Raw genomic sequence first — 14,521 nt, forward strand, 5'->3', positions numbered from 1 at the left:
GCTTAAAAACAGTGGTTCTCAACCTGTGGGTTGGCTTTCAACTCTCAGAAATCCTAAAAGCTGGTAAACTGGTGGGATTTCTGGGAGTTGTAGGCCTACAGGTTGAACACAACTGCTCAAGAGCAATTGGAATGTGCTTGGGTGCCAGAATTGAGCTGCACCTGTGAGCCTCCCATCTTTTGTTCTGCCACCAGCCAGGAAGAGACACCCCCCTTTCCATGCCAGTAGAGAAACATCTGTATGGAATTAGGGAAGTTATAGTTCCAAAAAATATGACTAATTACCCTGAAGGTAACAGAGTCAATCTGATCTTGGAAGCAAAGTACAGTGAGACTTAGTACTTGGGTGGGGGTTGCCAAGGAATACTGTCCTATATATTACATTCAGAGAAAGGCAATGAAAAAATTGCCTCAGAGTATTCCTTGTCTACGGAGCTAGATTCAGCAGCAAACGTCAAACTAGCTCCGGTCACCCATGGAACCGGCCAGCTCCCATCCAGCCAGAGGCGGTCCAACCACCAGGTAATCTAGACATTTGCCTGTGGCACCATCATCCCGGGGGCACCATCGAGGCCCCCAGGAGGGTGGTGCCACCCCCCCCCCGCCTCCTTCACCTTCGGGATGGGCCTTCCCACCGTGGCCTGGGCCTTGCTGCTGCGGCCTGGGCCTTGCTGCCATGCCTTGCTGCCATGCGACCCGCGTGGCCTGGCCTAGCCATGCGCCTGCGCCGCGCTGCCCTGCCCACCACGCGGCCCCGCTCACCGTGCTGCACAGCATTTGTGGAAGCACTGTGTGTGGCACAACAGTTTTATTGCCTTTTCAGCACCCTGAAAAATATTAAGAACAGCTACAGAATTGAAAAGAATGCCTCTCCCCTCACCCCCCCCCCCAGTGTAGTTCCTTATGTGCCTTTATAACCTCCTTCCCGGCCAGGAGGGTCACAGAGAAGTTGCCCGCCCTCCTTCCCTTTTTTCGTCCCAGCCCTGAGCGCGAGGGGCCCGCCTCTCCTCCTCTCTCCCTCTCTCTGCCTCTGAGGGGGAACCAAGAGAGAGAGGGAGAGAGAGACGTCAGGCCGGACCGGAGATTAGCAGGTGCTTTAAGTGAATTAGAGAGCGGCAGAGCTGGGGAGACGTGGGTGGAGCGGCGGCCAAGCGAGGAGGAGGAGGAGGCACAGAGCCTGGCAGCGAAGCCCCTTGGCCATGCTGCAAATCGTGGCCCTGCACGGCCCCTCGCCCTGGGGTTCCGCCTAGTCGGGGGAAAGCACCCTGCTCACCATCTCCAGGGTAAGGGCAGCACTCCTGCCTATCATGCCGTAGGGTCCTCTCTGCGGGAGGGAAAGGCGGGATGGAGGGGCCGAGGGGGGCCGAGTGGGTGCCAGGTGAGTCACTCCTTCCTGTTCACCCTCTCGGGATCCCTTTCGCCCTCCTGAGGCAACCTGGGGTCCCTTTGCCCAGCAGCCGAGGAGGAAGCGACTTGTTGCGCGTCTCACGTTCAGCCACCTGGGCTGCACACTTTGGGAGTCGCTGCAGAGGGATGGATGGATGGATGAAAGGTGGGAGGGCTGCTGGCTGAACTGCCTGCCATCCTCAAAGGGCAGGGGTCTGGCCAGGATGGCGGATCTCCTCTCCCTCGCTTTCTCTCTCTCACACACACACAGAGTACCAGGAGAGTTCAAACTAGCGTTCTGCCTCTCCCTCCCTCCCTCCCTCACTCATTCCCTTCCCTCTTGGCTTGGCAGGCACATTGAGAGAAGCACCAGCCCACTGCTGCCCATAGGGATTGGCCTGTGTTTAACCAGTAGTTACTGATTTGTTTGGAGCCTGGCCTGGAAACAAGTCTCTTTCGAAAACCGAAGGACGCGTTGCTGCATGACTGGGAAAGCACGGGTTATAGTTTAACCCTGCCCCCGTGCCGCTCGGCCCCGCTCCGCACTGCGTGGCCCCGCCCCTACGCTGTGCGGCCCCATACCTCTGCGCTGCGGGAGGGGGGCACAAAAATTACCTTTGCCTACTACATTAAAATACCTAAGGATGGCTCTGCATCCAGCTCCCATCAAATGACATCGTGCTGGTTCCCTGGGTGCAGAGGGGCAGAACCAACGTGTTGCCCAATCTATGGGGGGAAGCCCTCTACTGGCATGGAAGCCGTGTGCACCACGCGTGCTCCATACTTCCCTCCATGTGATTGTCCTCCCAGTGATGCAAGTAACGTGAGGCGTGGGGAGCTGGGTTCCCCATGCCTTGTGGTGAAGCGGACCGCTATTTCTTTCTGTCGCTGGCCATCTGATGTGGTGGTTAGAAAGCTCTATGGAAATCATAGGGTCACCATCTGTGACTTGAAGGTCACACACACTTATACATAGGTTTTAAACAGGCAACTTTCCTAAGTTATTTGCTATCTATTGCTAGAAATCCCAGGAAAATGATTTAGTTGATGCTGACATACAAAAACCGTGAGAAGTATTAGTGGGGATAGACCTGCAAGCAATTTAAACCACAAACAGCAGTCTAAACCACAAACAGAGAGTGAGTCTACAGGAGATATTTGCTCATGTTGGACTCACAGGTAGAGGCTTACAACTCAGGGTAAAGTCCAACTGGTGGTTACCATAGTAGGGTTGCCTAGACAATTATTACAAAGGTTGGAAGCAAGGAAAAGATTGTAGTTAACACTGTCATCAAGAATAAAGTTAATAAACTAGAGGTCAAACCTGGGAGGTCTAACTCTGTACAACAACACCAGTATTAAAGAAAATAAGATAGAGAGGCATTTCCTATTTCAATTTTTCAGGTATGTGGATGTGATTGAGTGATATAAATTCAAAGACCAGGAAAGCTGTGGATGAGTCTAAATCAGTGGTTCCCAAATTTATTTGGCCTACCGCCCCCATTCCAGAAAGAATATTACTCAGCGCCCCCTGGAAATTAATTTTTTAAAAATTTAATAGCAATTAAACAGAAAGATATACTGTATTAATGTTTCTACCTTTTTTGTAAAATACAGTAAAGAAAAGTGTAAATTAGAAACATTGAAGTTTGACATTATGAAACTATTTTTTGAACTCAGAATAGAAAGGTAATACAAATAAAGTTAAAACATTCGAAATCATCTTAATGAGAAAGATGAATCTGGTATGCTGCTACCAATTTAGTAATCCTTGGCTCTATTTTCATTAGCAGTAATCTTAAATCACTGTGATTTGACTATTTGCAACTGGTTTCTTTCTTCTTCTTCTTTTGGTTAATAAATTGGTTATCGCACTGAATCCACATTCCACTAAATATGATGGAGGAAATGCAATTGAATTACAGCCTATATTTCAGGATAAGCCGTAGGGATCTCCTTTTGGAGCCAGAATTGTTGGTAGTCCCTTTTGAATTTAAATTTCAATTCATCATTTGTAGTTACTTCCATCAGTTCTTCTTGTAACTGTGGAGATTCTTCTGTGTTTGCACTTGAAAAAGGATCCAAAATCCAATCAGGTATGTTCATTTTCAAAATATCATCAAATTGTTGATTAAAATCTGAATGGAGAGAATCCAAGTGCTCACAATAAGAAAGTATGTCTTCATCTTTTCTTTTCTTTTCCTGCTCCTGATAAATTTGGGAACTGGCTGAATTCCCCTCATCCAAAATTTTGTTTGTACAGAAGAAGATTTGTCACAAATGCAGAAATAACAGATTTTGTTTTTATTAAATTCAGTTCATCACCTTGAAGCTGAAGATTGCTTTCATTAAATTTTTGAAACAAGTCAGTCAAGTAAGCAATGTCACTTTTGGATTGAATTAAATTGGATCGTAAAGCATCATTTTTACCTTTCAAGAACTCTAGCACCGAGTTAAACAGCTTATAAAACCTAAAATCTAAACAAGCACCCTTTGACAACCAACGAACTTCTGTATGAAGCAGCTGTTTAAATAATCTGTCATTCAATTATTTGCTTCTGATTGTGTTGATAGCTTTAATTATATATTGTAATGAATTATGTAGGCATGCACTTAAATTTTTGGGAACTAGATGTTGACAATGGATGATACAGTGTACTGTGAATGCATTCGGCACCTCCTTTTTTAAATATGCAAGAAAACTCCTGTAGCGCCCTACCATCACTGGAGCACCATCTGTGGCTACTGATAAGATATTACTCAGAGGTATTTCTTTTTCTTTAAAAAAAACTCATCCAGTGCATGAAATATTGATTCTCCTTTAGTATCAGTTTGAAAATATTTAGCAAATTATAATTCTTGGCAAATTTGTTCTTCCTTTGTGAACTGCACGTATGCTAAAAGTAAAGCTTCATTTCCTAACAAAGTTGACTCATTAAGATGAATAGAAAACCGAGATGTTTTTAAATAGCCACACAATGAATCTTCAACATCTTGAGCCATTTCATCAATTCTTCTTTGCACTGTATTATTGCTCAATGAAATTTTCTTGATAATATCAGATGCTGGCATGTGTAGCACAGTACGTATTACTTCACCTATAGCCAGTATAATTAGTTCTTCACCAATAGTATGAGGTTTTCCCAATTTGGCAATCATTAACGAAATCTTGTAAGAAACAAGCAAGCCATCGCCATCTTGTGTGGTTGCGGCTGAAGAGTTTTGCCAATGTTGGTTGTTTGATAAATTTTTCTTTTAGTGTTTGAAAATAAGATAAATCCTTATCTTTTTTATCACCATAAATTTTAGTCAAATGTTCTTGTAGTCTGGAAGGCTTCATAGCTTTGTTTGATAAAACTTTCTGGCAAATCAGGCACATTGGTAATGTATTGTTTACGGGCGACTCAATAAAGCCACATTTCAAATATTCAGTATTATATTGTCTACATTTTTTCCTTTGGTTGAGCCATTATTATCTGTAGAAAAAATAAAATGTTTATGAAAGTATTTTGAATTAATATTTTTGTAATTTTTTGAAATATTTTTGTAAAAAAACAAACTAAAATAAATACTAATAATAATTACGGGAAATCTCCTGATTCATAGTGTGCTCCAAAATCTGCTGGTGGTACTGCCAGTAGCCAGTACTGCTGCTGCCGTTCCAGGCTTTGGCCTTGCGATTGACCAATCGCACAAGTGGCAGTTGCCTACAGCAACCCTCGTAGTGCTTACGTGTTTTGGAATGGTAATTCAGTAGCACCACGTTAACAATAGCAGTGCGCGATTGCACGTACATCAATGCAAGTGTGGGAGTATGCAGGAACCGAGCCAACATCCAGTATGTTGTTCAAAGAAAAATTAAGCGTTATGAGCGGAATACATAAATATTTTTTTCTAAACCTTCTTTCTTTTATGCTTTCACCACCCCCTTACAGTTATTCATCTCCCCCAAATGCACCTGTGGCCATCACTGCCCCCCTGGATCACTGTAGCACCCACCAGGGGGCGGTAGCGCCCACTTTGGGAATCACTAGTCTAAATAAAATAGACAAAAAGACCATTTAAGAACATTCATAGACAAAAAAGGTTCTTTTAGAGTATCCGAAAGAATGAAACTCTCTTCGACCCAGGGCTTTCAGACTCAGCCGAGTGAAGTGCTGGCCCGTTTATGTTGGATAAGTGAGACTCTACTGTATATCAATTTTTGTACTAAAAATAGCGTGTGACTATTATGTGATGGCGACTATTTCACAATGAATTAGCGTAGTTCCAGAAGAAGACGCTGTTGACTATCAACAAGGAGCACTCAAGAGGCCAGGGTGAGAAAGCTCAGCAAATCACTGTTCATGACTATGGCAAGACATATTTCCATTTAAACTGTGACAATTATTTTAAATTTGGCTGAATGCAAAGCAGTTAAGGAATTCTTACACAAATGTCTGCCTTGTTTTGGTGGTGGTTTGATATATTTCCATTAATTTTGGCAACACTTTTTGTATTTTCATCCTGGATGTAAAATATATAGGCAAGGGATGACCAATTTTCTGGCAATTTGTAAAGCCTGAGCGAACTATTAAAAGCTAAACACATTAACAGTTGCTATCATTAAAATTATTTACTTTTCATTTCATACCAATGACTTTTTAAAAATTAAAGTGGATCTAATTTCTCCTTCTCTTTTCCTCTCTAATCAGCAAAATATGAAGCAAGAGCCAGCCAGCATACCCACAGTGAATTCCCTGCCTCATAGTATGTCCACTAAGACTGATAGTTACATTCTAGGAACCTCATCAGATGCAGCAAGAGAAGCATCTTCTTCCATGGCTACTTCCAGCGGAGCTCTGTGGCGCTCCGTGCTGGCAATATTGCGGCAGCAGATCTCAGACACCGCGTGTGCACACAACTCCTAATTGAACAAGGGAACAGAAATTGAAGAGGAAGCAGGGACAGACGGGAAAATGTAATGAGAAGAATACTACGGCCCACAGTGGTAGGGAGCAGAGCGTGACGGTTCCCTCTGATGCCCAGTGATTTCTCTTTTGTCCCCTGCTTTACCCCTAACCGTCTAATAAAGTCCTAGGGCAATGTCAAAAAACCATCCTCTTAGAATGTGAAGTTATGTTTGTGGGATAACTCTAAGATCCACCTGTAGCCAGTATGACTGGTGATCACACTGGCTGGGGGATTTTGAGAATTCTACTCAAATCGTAATTTTTCCATGGTCTACTCTTGTGGCTCTTAAGATTGGAGTTAATATTATTGGAGGCTCAGGAACCCAGCTGTCCTATATCAAAAATGAACAGTGTGATTTATTGGCATAAGTTAATGGAAGCTACCGAACACCCATTAATCTTTGTTACAGTAGAAAGAGCAGTGGGTACAATGTTGGCAGCATGGTTAAATGGTGCAGCCCATGCATTGCTGTAACTTTTGGGAGCTAGAATTTACACCTGTTGTCTTACCTTATTTCACAAATGTTGCTTTGTACATATCATTTATTACATATAAATTGGAGGCAGCATAGAATTGCTAAGGAATAAACAGTCATGTAGTCCTTTTTCATCTTGTTGAATCATGCTTCTTAGGGAGAGATCATCTCCCAGTAATCCTGTTGCAGCCAAGGCTTATAAGAGAGAAAAGATATTTGTGTTTTAACGTCACTTCTCTCATAAATGTTCCAGTTCCACATAATGCTGGAGTATTCTCCCAAAGTCCAAACAACGTGTAAACCACAGCTTCTGTTCTCTCCCCCCCTCCCCGGCCCGGTTTAGCTTCAATTCATTTTTGACAACATATTTCCTTTCTTTCAGTATCAGCCTTGAACAACTTGCTAGTAACAAACCACACAATTCTGTGTGGGTTATATCAGGCCATTTGTCGTCATCTGTCTGTCTGCCTTCAAGGGCCAACTCTGTTGTATCTGGTGGTGGCAGGGATACAGCAATTATGCAAAAGCATCTGTAACAATAAAGTCTTCCTATAGTCAAAAAGCTGCCTGCGCTACATTGAATTATTAGTCCAATATTGCCAAATATTGTATTCTTTGACTGGAAGCAGCTCTCAGAGTTCCCTTTTCCCCTTGCCCTCACTTGCTACCTGACCTTTTCTAACTGGACGTACCAGGGATTGATGCTGGCACCTCCAAATAGAGTCAAAGAATCTCAGAGTTGGAAGGGACCACAAGGGCTAGTCAACCCTCTGCCATACAATAGTACACAACTAAAGCACCCCTGAAATATGCCCACCCAACTTGTGTTTAAAGATTTTCAAAGAAGGACCTTCCACCTTCAGAAGACTTCCTATTACACTTTCTATTCTGTTCTTACAGCAAAGAAGTATTTCTTAATGTTTAGATGTAATACATGCACAGCATGTGCTCTTCCACCGAGCAGTGGTTCCTCCTGTCACATAATACAACCATGAATATAGTAGTATACATATGAAGAACCTAAGAAGAGCGCTGATCAGTTAGATCACAGACTCATCTACTCCAGTGGAATGCTTTTTTTTCCCTAATATATTCCTCCAGTTTTAAAAACAGATTTTAATACACATAGTGTCTCTGAAAAAATAGCAGTAGGAGCCTGTGTAAAGGAGGATGGGGACAGAACAGAGAAACAGAAGAAGGGCATTTGCCTCTTGATCAGAAGCACACTGGAACATATTTACAGTTCACAGCAATGGATGGCAGGACAGCTTTGCAAAGTATTTGTGCAGGTCCTAAACCAAGACATGGCAAAGAGTGGGTAGCAGAGAAAGGGCATGAGGTGCAATGCTAAAAGCCCAAACTAATTCTGCAAAATTTTGCCTGTCAAGCCGGGCAGTGTTCTACGTTGGCTGGCAGGTGTTTCAAGGAACAATTCTCAGAAGTGGCAGTGGATATTTTGCAGGTCACAAGTGCACAAGTGCTGTTCCTGGCCCAGTGACTGGACTCAGTGAATGGGTAACATTTTCCCATTCCTGTCTTCCTGTACATAAATAAGGGCTGAAGGAGGGAGTGGGGAAAGGGAGTGTGAATGACCTTTATTCCCTTGCTTCCAACAGACTGCCATGTAAGCAGCAGGTAAATTCTGACTAAGAGCTGTGTGGAAAGAATTCAAAACTATAGGGAAATCTGACACTAGGTATTTTCCTGGCTGTGGTGAAGGATAAATGGCACATCCCCTCGGTTCAATGTACAAGAGCAAAGTGGACAGGCAGTTCGACCTTTTTTTCACACTGAGGCTGGCACAATAGATTTGTGCGCTCAGCCAGCCAATTTGGATTATGAAGGATAGACTACATACTCCCACACCACTCTGTAATCCCAGCCTTTGGCACCATGTGCCTCGATCTCTATAATAGATGCCTCACTCTGCCTAACAGTATAGAGGGGACTTATCTACAGTGTGTACATGGAGGATGATGGTTCTCCGGTTGCTCCGATTCCAGCACAATTTGTTTGATTCTTCTCTCTTCGTCTCCTTGCTGACTTCAAGACCACCTCTCTCTTGTCAGAACTCTCTGCCCTTATTTGGTGTGCACTTTCCATGCTATCATTCAAGGAGACAGGCAGGATATTGTATTGGCAGTTCAAACACTTTCCATGCAGTCAGTTTGTGGAAATAGGAATATGAACTATACAAGAGTTCATGAGAAAGATGAGTCAGTAGCACAGCTTTATAGCTATGTCATATCTTCTAGAGCTCCATGACTCTTTTTAGTATGGTGGAGTCTTGAGGCACAATGCAATGCTTCTGTGGCACAGGAAGGAGAAATCGCAATGAGGATTAAGTCTGTGCAAGATCCTCTAGACTGGAAGTTGTCCAGGTATGCCCTGTGCCCAGCACAGCCAGCATAACAAGATTGTGGTCAAAAGGCATATATATACACAGAAGAGTCCTATTTCATGTGTGTCCTCTTTGTGTTGAGGCAAGAGCTCAATCCCATCATGCCTCTTCAGCTGTTGCATCGATCCCTGCATAGGTGAAGTTCTCAAACAAAGCCATGTTCACATAGGCCTGCCAAGAGAAAATGAGATTGTAGATGTAGGATGTATTTGGCTCCCTTCCCTCCTCCTTTAGTTTGTGAATGCATTTTCCTCCCAATTTCAGAGGAAAAGGACAAGATAATATATATTTCAATTGACACTGAGATCCTGCTGAGAGCAGACATTCTATCATCTTGGGAGAAATGCCAAATGTACTTTCTAATCTTTAGGGAATACCTGTATCCTGCCTTGGTGAGGAAACCAAGATTCTACATCCAGCAATATATCCTTCTCAGCCGAAAGGAAGAATAAGGTGACTGGGGTACCATAGTGTTGGTCCTCGGCTACGACATCTGGCTATAAACACAGAATCTAAGCATAAGAGTGTGTGCCTTTAGAGTGCAGCAAGAATTTCCCCAATACCTTCCTAGCTTCCAACATGCGGATGAGCTGCACCGAGATCTGAGCAAAAGGCGGACGTTCATATGGTCGGTCCCGCCAGCACTGCCGCATTAGCTCATAGCTGAAAGAAGAAGAGAGAAGTCAATATTAAGCAAACATGCAAGTGAAGGGAAACTGTCAGGATATTGGGAAGTTGATCTACTTCCGCATTTCTTTTAACACCTCCAGCAAAAGGGTATGAATAAAAAGGAGGTATATTTTCATACTGTCATAGTGCAAGGGAAAGAGAGAGAGAGAGAGCATAGAAATTAACATGAATGGGAAATATGTAAGTATACAGCATGAACTGCATACTGTATACTCACTTATCCAGTTTCATTTATTGCTTTGGGTCTCCCACAAAAACGACACCCTCTTCTCAATACCTTCCATTTTCCATTTTCCATGGAAAATAATAAAGTTGCCTATTATCTATAGGTTCATATGTCTATCAGAAGTTCGAAAACATATTCCCTACAGGGATCATGCTGTATGCATTGTGAGGGAGTGTGTCCTAGAGACAGGGGCTTCTACTTACACTTCATCATCGCAGTTGAGGGGCTTCTCCATACGGTATCCTTGGGGCAGCTTTTCATACAGCTCAGCACATGTCATGCCACAGTATGGTGTTCCTCCTGAGAAAGTTGAAAGATTAGAGTAGATATCACACTTACCAGCATTCTGGTACAAGCCGAGGCAGAATTCACACACCTTTCCCTGGGGAGATTAGGTTAGCTCCCTCTCTATCTTCCTTCAGGAAACAACTGAAGACTTGCATGTTTCGGCAGGCCTTCGGTGAGACAACCATTAACTATTTTTTTTTCGTGTCAGGAGCAACCGGAGTTGCTTCTGGAGTGAGAGAATTGGCCATCTGAAAGGACGTTGCCCAGGGGATGCACAGAAGTTTTGATGTTTTACCATCTTTGTGGGAGGCTTCTCTCATGTCCCTGCATGGAACTGGAGCTGATAGAGGGAGCTCATCCGCACTATCCCCGGGTGGGATTTGAACCTGGCAGCCTTCAGGTCAGCAGCCCAACCTTCAAGTCACGAGGCTTTTATCCCCTAGGCCACCGAAGGCTCATTAACTAATCAGCCCCAGAGAGTTTTTAATACTCTATCCTGTATTTATTATGGCCTTACCATTTAGGTGTTTTAAATGTATTTTTTTATCCTTGTATTGTTGTTTTAAACTGATTGACTTTAACTGTTATAATACTCTTGTTTCATATTGTATTACTGTTTTATCTTTTTTATATTGTGTTTTGTATTATATTGCTGTTTATTTTGTCTTATGTTGTTTGGGCCTCTGCCCCATGTAAGCCGCCTCGAGTCCCTGCGGGGAGATGGTGGTGGGGTATAAATAAAGTTTTATTATTATTATTATTATTATTATTATTATTATTATTATTATTATTATTATTTCTGGATGTTGCTGGGGCAAAGCAAGAATTATGCAGTTCTCTTCGTAAATCATTCACTTTGGACCACTGCATCCCCACACAGAGTGAAAAGGGCAGAGTGTTTTGGGGGCCACACCTCCCCAAATACTTCAGCCATCATAACAATTAGCCTGAAAAGGCATAGAAAAGTGTTGCTATGATGAGGAACTGAAAAATATGGATTTTAGACATATATTGTATGCACATTAGAAGCAGTGAAATGTAGAAAAATCAGACTCTCTCTGTGTTAAATTTTAGGGATGCACAAGTTGACAGGACAAGCTGGGGGAAGGGGGGCCAGTTTTCTATACATTCCAGTGTGAATTGGTTCCTAGTACAGCTTGACAGGTCAAGAGTAGCCTCTTGATGGATCTCTCTTTTGGTGTCTGTGACTTGCTACACGCTTTTAAGAGTACTTAAGATAGGAAAATGCTGATTGTGCATATTTATGTCCATGTATGTAAGCATGTGAAGTGATGGACTAATGACGAGATGTATGTAGAAGCATGTTCTTTGTCTGAAAATGTATAAAAGGCAAGTCAACGCCTTGATCGTCTCTCTGGTTTGCTTTTTGGAAGAGATTCCACTTCCAGGGACTCAGCTGAAATAATAAACCAGACTTTTTGGCCTCTCAGAAGGATCTCTCTTGCGTTATCTCTCCCTTCATCTACAACAGCTACATTGGAAGCAACAAGATTGAGTTGAGTAGGATATTAAATTTTTTCCAAATTCTGCTGTGCTCCTAACATGAACCACACACGAGGAAAGAACTGCTAATCTAAGGTGCTGCCATCCTTCTCATGTGAATGTTTCTGTTCTTGCTATCCTATAAAGGTTGGGCAGATGCATGGTTGTTTCCATTTCCTTGAACCAAATGAATCTAGGACACCCTGCCCTAAATTTCAATTGTAAACTCTACTCTAATGGTCCTTAAACTAAGGCCTGTGGGCTGGATGTGGCCCTCCAAGGTTATTTACCCAGCCCACAACATAAACTTTAGACTTAGGGTTGCCTAAGGTCTGAAACAGTTTGAAGGCACACAACAATCCTAAATAACTAATTCTTATCAGCCAAAAGCAGGCCCACACTTCTCATTGAAATGCTGGTAAGTTATGCTGGCTAAAATTGTCGTAATTTTAAATATTGTATTGTTCCTTCATATATTTTTTGCACTGCAAATAAGATGTGTGTAGTGTGCATTGGAATTCATTATTTGTTTCAAACTATAGTCTGAGGGTCTATGAACTGGCCCTCTGAGTAAAATGTTTGAGGACCCCTGCGCTACTCAATCAACTGACAAATTATAAGTTATCATAATACTAATGTATTCTGTATTATGAATCATGCAGCTCTTCAGATATTGTTGAATGGCAACTACTAGCACTCTACAAAATTGGCCATGCTTGCTGGGGCTGTTGGGACAAAATCCAACAGTAAGATAAGCCGAGTTTTTCAGCACTTATTTATGAGCTGAAAAAGCCTCCCCGGCTTATACTCGGGTCAAGGTCAAGGCTGGCAACGGAGCCTGCAGGCTATTGCTTGTAATATGTGATCTATTTCTCTCTTCTCTCTTATCAGTGTTCACTTTTCCAAAGCCTCCCTCACTCTTAATCAAGGGAATGTTTTGAAAAGAGAGACACCCTTGCAAGTCAGGAAGAAGAAAAATATATATTCATTAATCTTATGAAAGCATTTTCCCCTGAAATATTTGTTAAACTCTCCTACAGATATAGGCAAGCTTTTGCCATCTCTATGTACCTTTATATGTGTATCTATCAATCTACATTAATTTTATATATGAATTTTCCCCTCATATGTTTGCAGGTCTTTGCAAATCCTTTATACATATAGATCCATGTACCTGTGTATCTGTAGCCATACATATACATTATTTTTATATATGAATTTACCCTCATATGTTTGCAAGTCTCTGCAAATATCTATATAAAGAGAGATGTCTGGATAGATATGAATATATTCTTACCTACATATATAAAGGGCTTGCAAATATTACAGGGGAGAAATGAACACACAAATATATATGGCTTGCAAATATTGTAGGGGAAATGCACGCGCACACACACACACACACATAGAGATAGAGATGGGGGGATTTGCAAATGTTTCAGGGGAAAATGCATATGTGAAATTAATATATATAATTATAGATCTATATGTAGCTCTGCATTGTTTATGTAGGCTTTGAATGTTTGCCTGTTACTATGTTGGAAGCTGGCCTCATTCCTCATGGGGAGATAGGGTGGGATCCAAATAAAGTTATTATTATTATTATTATTATTATTATTATTATTATTATTATATTATTATTATTGATACCATATTGTTTTTGTTGCCCCTACTTTTCCACTTATAGAGCTAGTTTATTGTTTTTCTTTGAAATACGGTAAACATTCAAAAACATTTAACCTACTGATGCCTCGATTAATGAAATTTTATTGGTATTTATTTTTATTTTGAAATTTACCCATAGCTGCTACATTTCCCACCCTCGGCTTATACTTGAGTCAATAAGTTATCCCAGTTCTTTGTGGTAAAATGAGGTGCCTCGGCTTATATTCGGGTCGGCTTATACTCAAGTATATACGGTACATCTGATTGCTAGTCTCACTCAATTATTGAATGATAAATTAATATTTATGTACATTCAGTTACTTCAATAACTATTCTAGTTTGGGCTAGCAATTACATTTAAATCTTGGGTGCTGTTGGCATATGACACAGGATGTGGTATAAATGAGAACAAATTGTACAGAGCAGTTTGGGGCCCTAATGGGATGCAGAGTAATGAAAGGCAATGTGGACAACAAGGTCAGGCTGTTCCCGTTAGATAGCTAGTAACTCACCCAAGCTAACAATTTCCCACAAGAGGACCCCAAACGACCACCTGCAACAGAAAGATAAATTAGGATGTGGGCTGAGGTCCACCAGCACACTTAACTCTGCTATTGACCATGATGATTTTTGAGGCTATTTTGGTTCTGGACTGTTTACTCCAGTACAAAACAAAAAGGGAAACATTCAAGTCATTAGGCTCTGTTTATGAACTGCAAATTATTTCACATTTCCTTCAATACTCAAAACAAACACTGTTCATTTTCTTGTTTTTGATTTGGCCTGTTTTGTTTTGCAGCATTGAATTGTACAGTGTGATTTCCTTATCCATGCATCCAATATCCTTGGTTTCACTTGGTTTCGCAAAATATCCCTTGCAAAAGTGTTTGTGGACCTCTCTAGGTTCTCCAGTGCAATTGTATGGTATACAGTAA

At 41.9% G+C, this 14,521-nt stretch overlaps 1 protein-coding gene and 1 long non-coding RNA gene across 4 annotated transcripts in view; one reads left to right on the forward strand and one right to left on the reverse strand.

Moving 5' to 3' along the window:
* Positions 1–1,060: 1,060 nt before the first annotated feature.
* LOC134298391 (uncharacterized) lies at positions 1,061–6,483 on the forward strand. The gene is made up of 2 exons (XR_010005441.1): positions 1,061–1,282; positions 6,080–6,483. It is a non-coding gene; the product is annotated as an uncharacterized LOC134298391 (long non-coding RNA).
* Positions 6,484–6,667: 184 nt separating this feature from the next.
* Positions 6,668–14,521, reverse strand: part of tie1 (tyrosine kinase with immunoglobulin like and EGF like domains 1) — a 42,144-nt gene continuing 34,290 nt past the window's right edge. Inside the window, exons 20-24 of one of the 3 annotated variants that reach the window (XR_010005440.1) lie at positions 14,099–14,139; positions 10,334–10,430; positions 9,778–9,877; positions 8,780–9,385; positions 6,668–7,008 (exon numbers count right to left, since the gene is read on the reverse strand). Coding sequence is in view for 1 of the 3 variants with exons in the window: in XM_008109467.3 (XP_008107674.1) it covers positions 9,314–9,385; positions 9,778–9,877; positions 10,334–10,430; positions 14,099–14,139 (310 nt within the window). In the remaining 2 variants the exon portion in view is untranslated. Of the gene's footprint in view, positions 9,386–9,777; positions 9,878–10,333; positions 10,431–14,098; positions 14,140–14,521 lie in introns of all 3 variants that reach the window. The other 2 variants (XR_506254.3, XM_008109467.3) reach the window with 2 other exon arrangements.

This window comes from Anolis carolinensis, chromosome 4 (assembly GCF_035594765.1).
Source record: "Anolis carolinensis isolate JA03-04 chromosome 4, rAnoCar3.1.pri, whole genome shotgun sequence".
Lineage (NCBI taxonomy): Eukaryota > Metazoa > Chordata > Lepidosauria > Squamata > Dactyloidae > Anolis > Anolis carolinensis.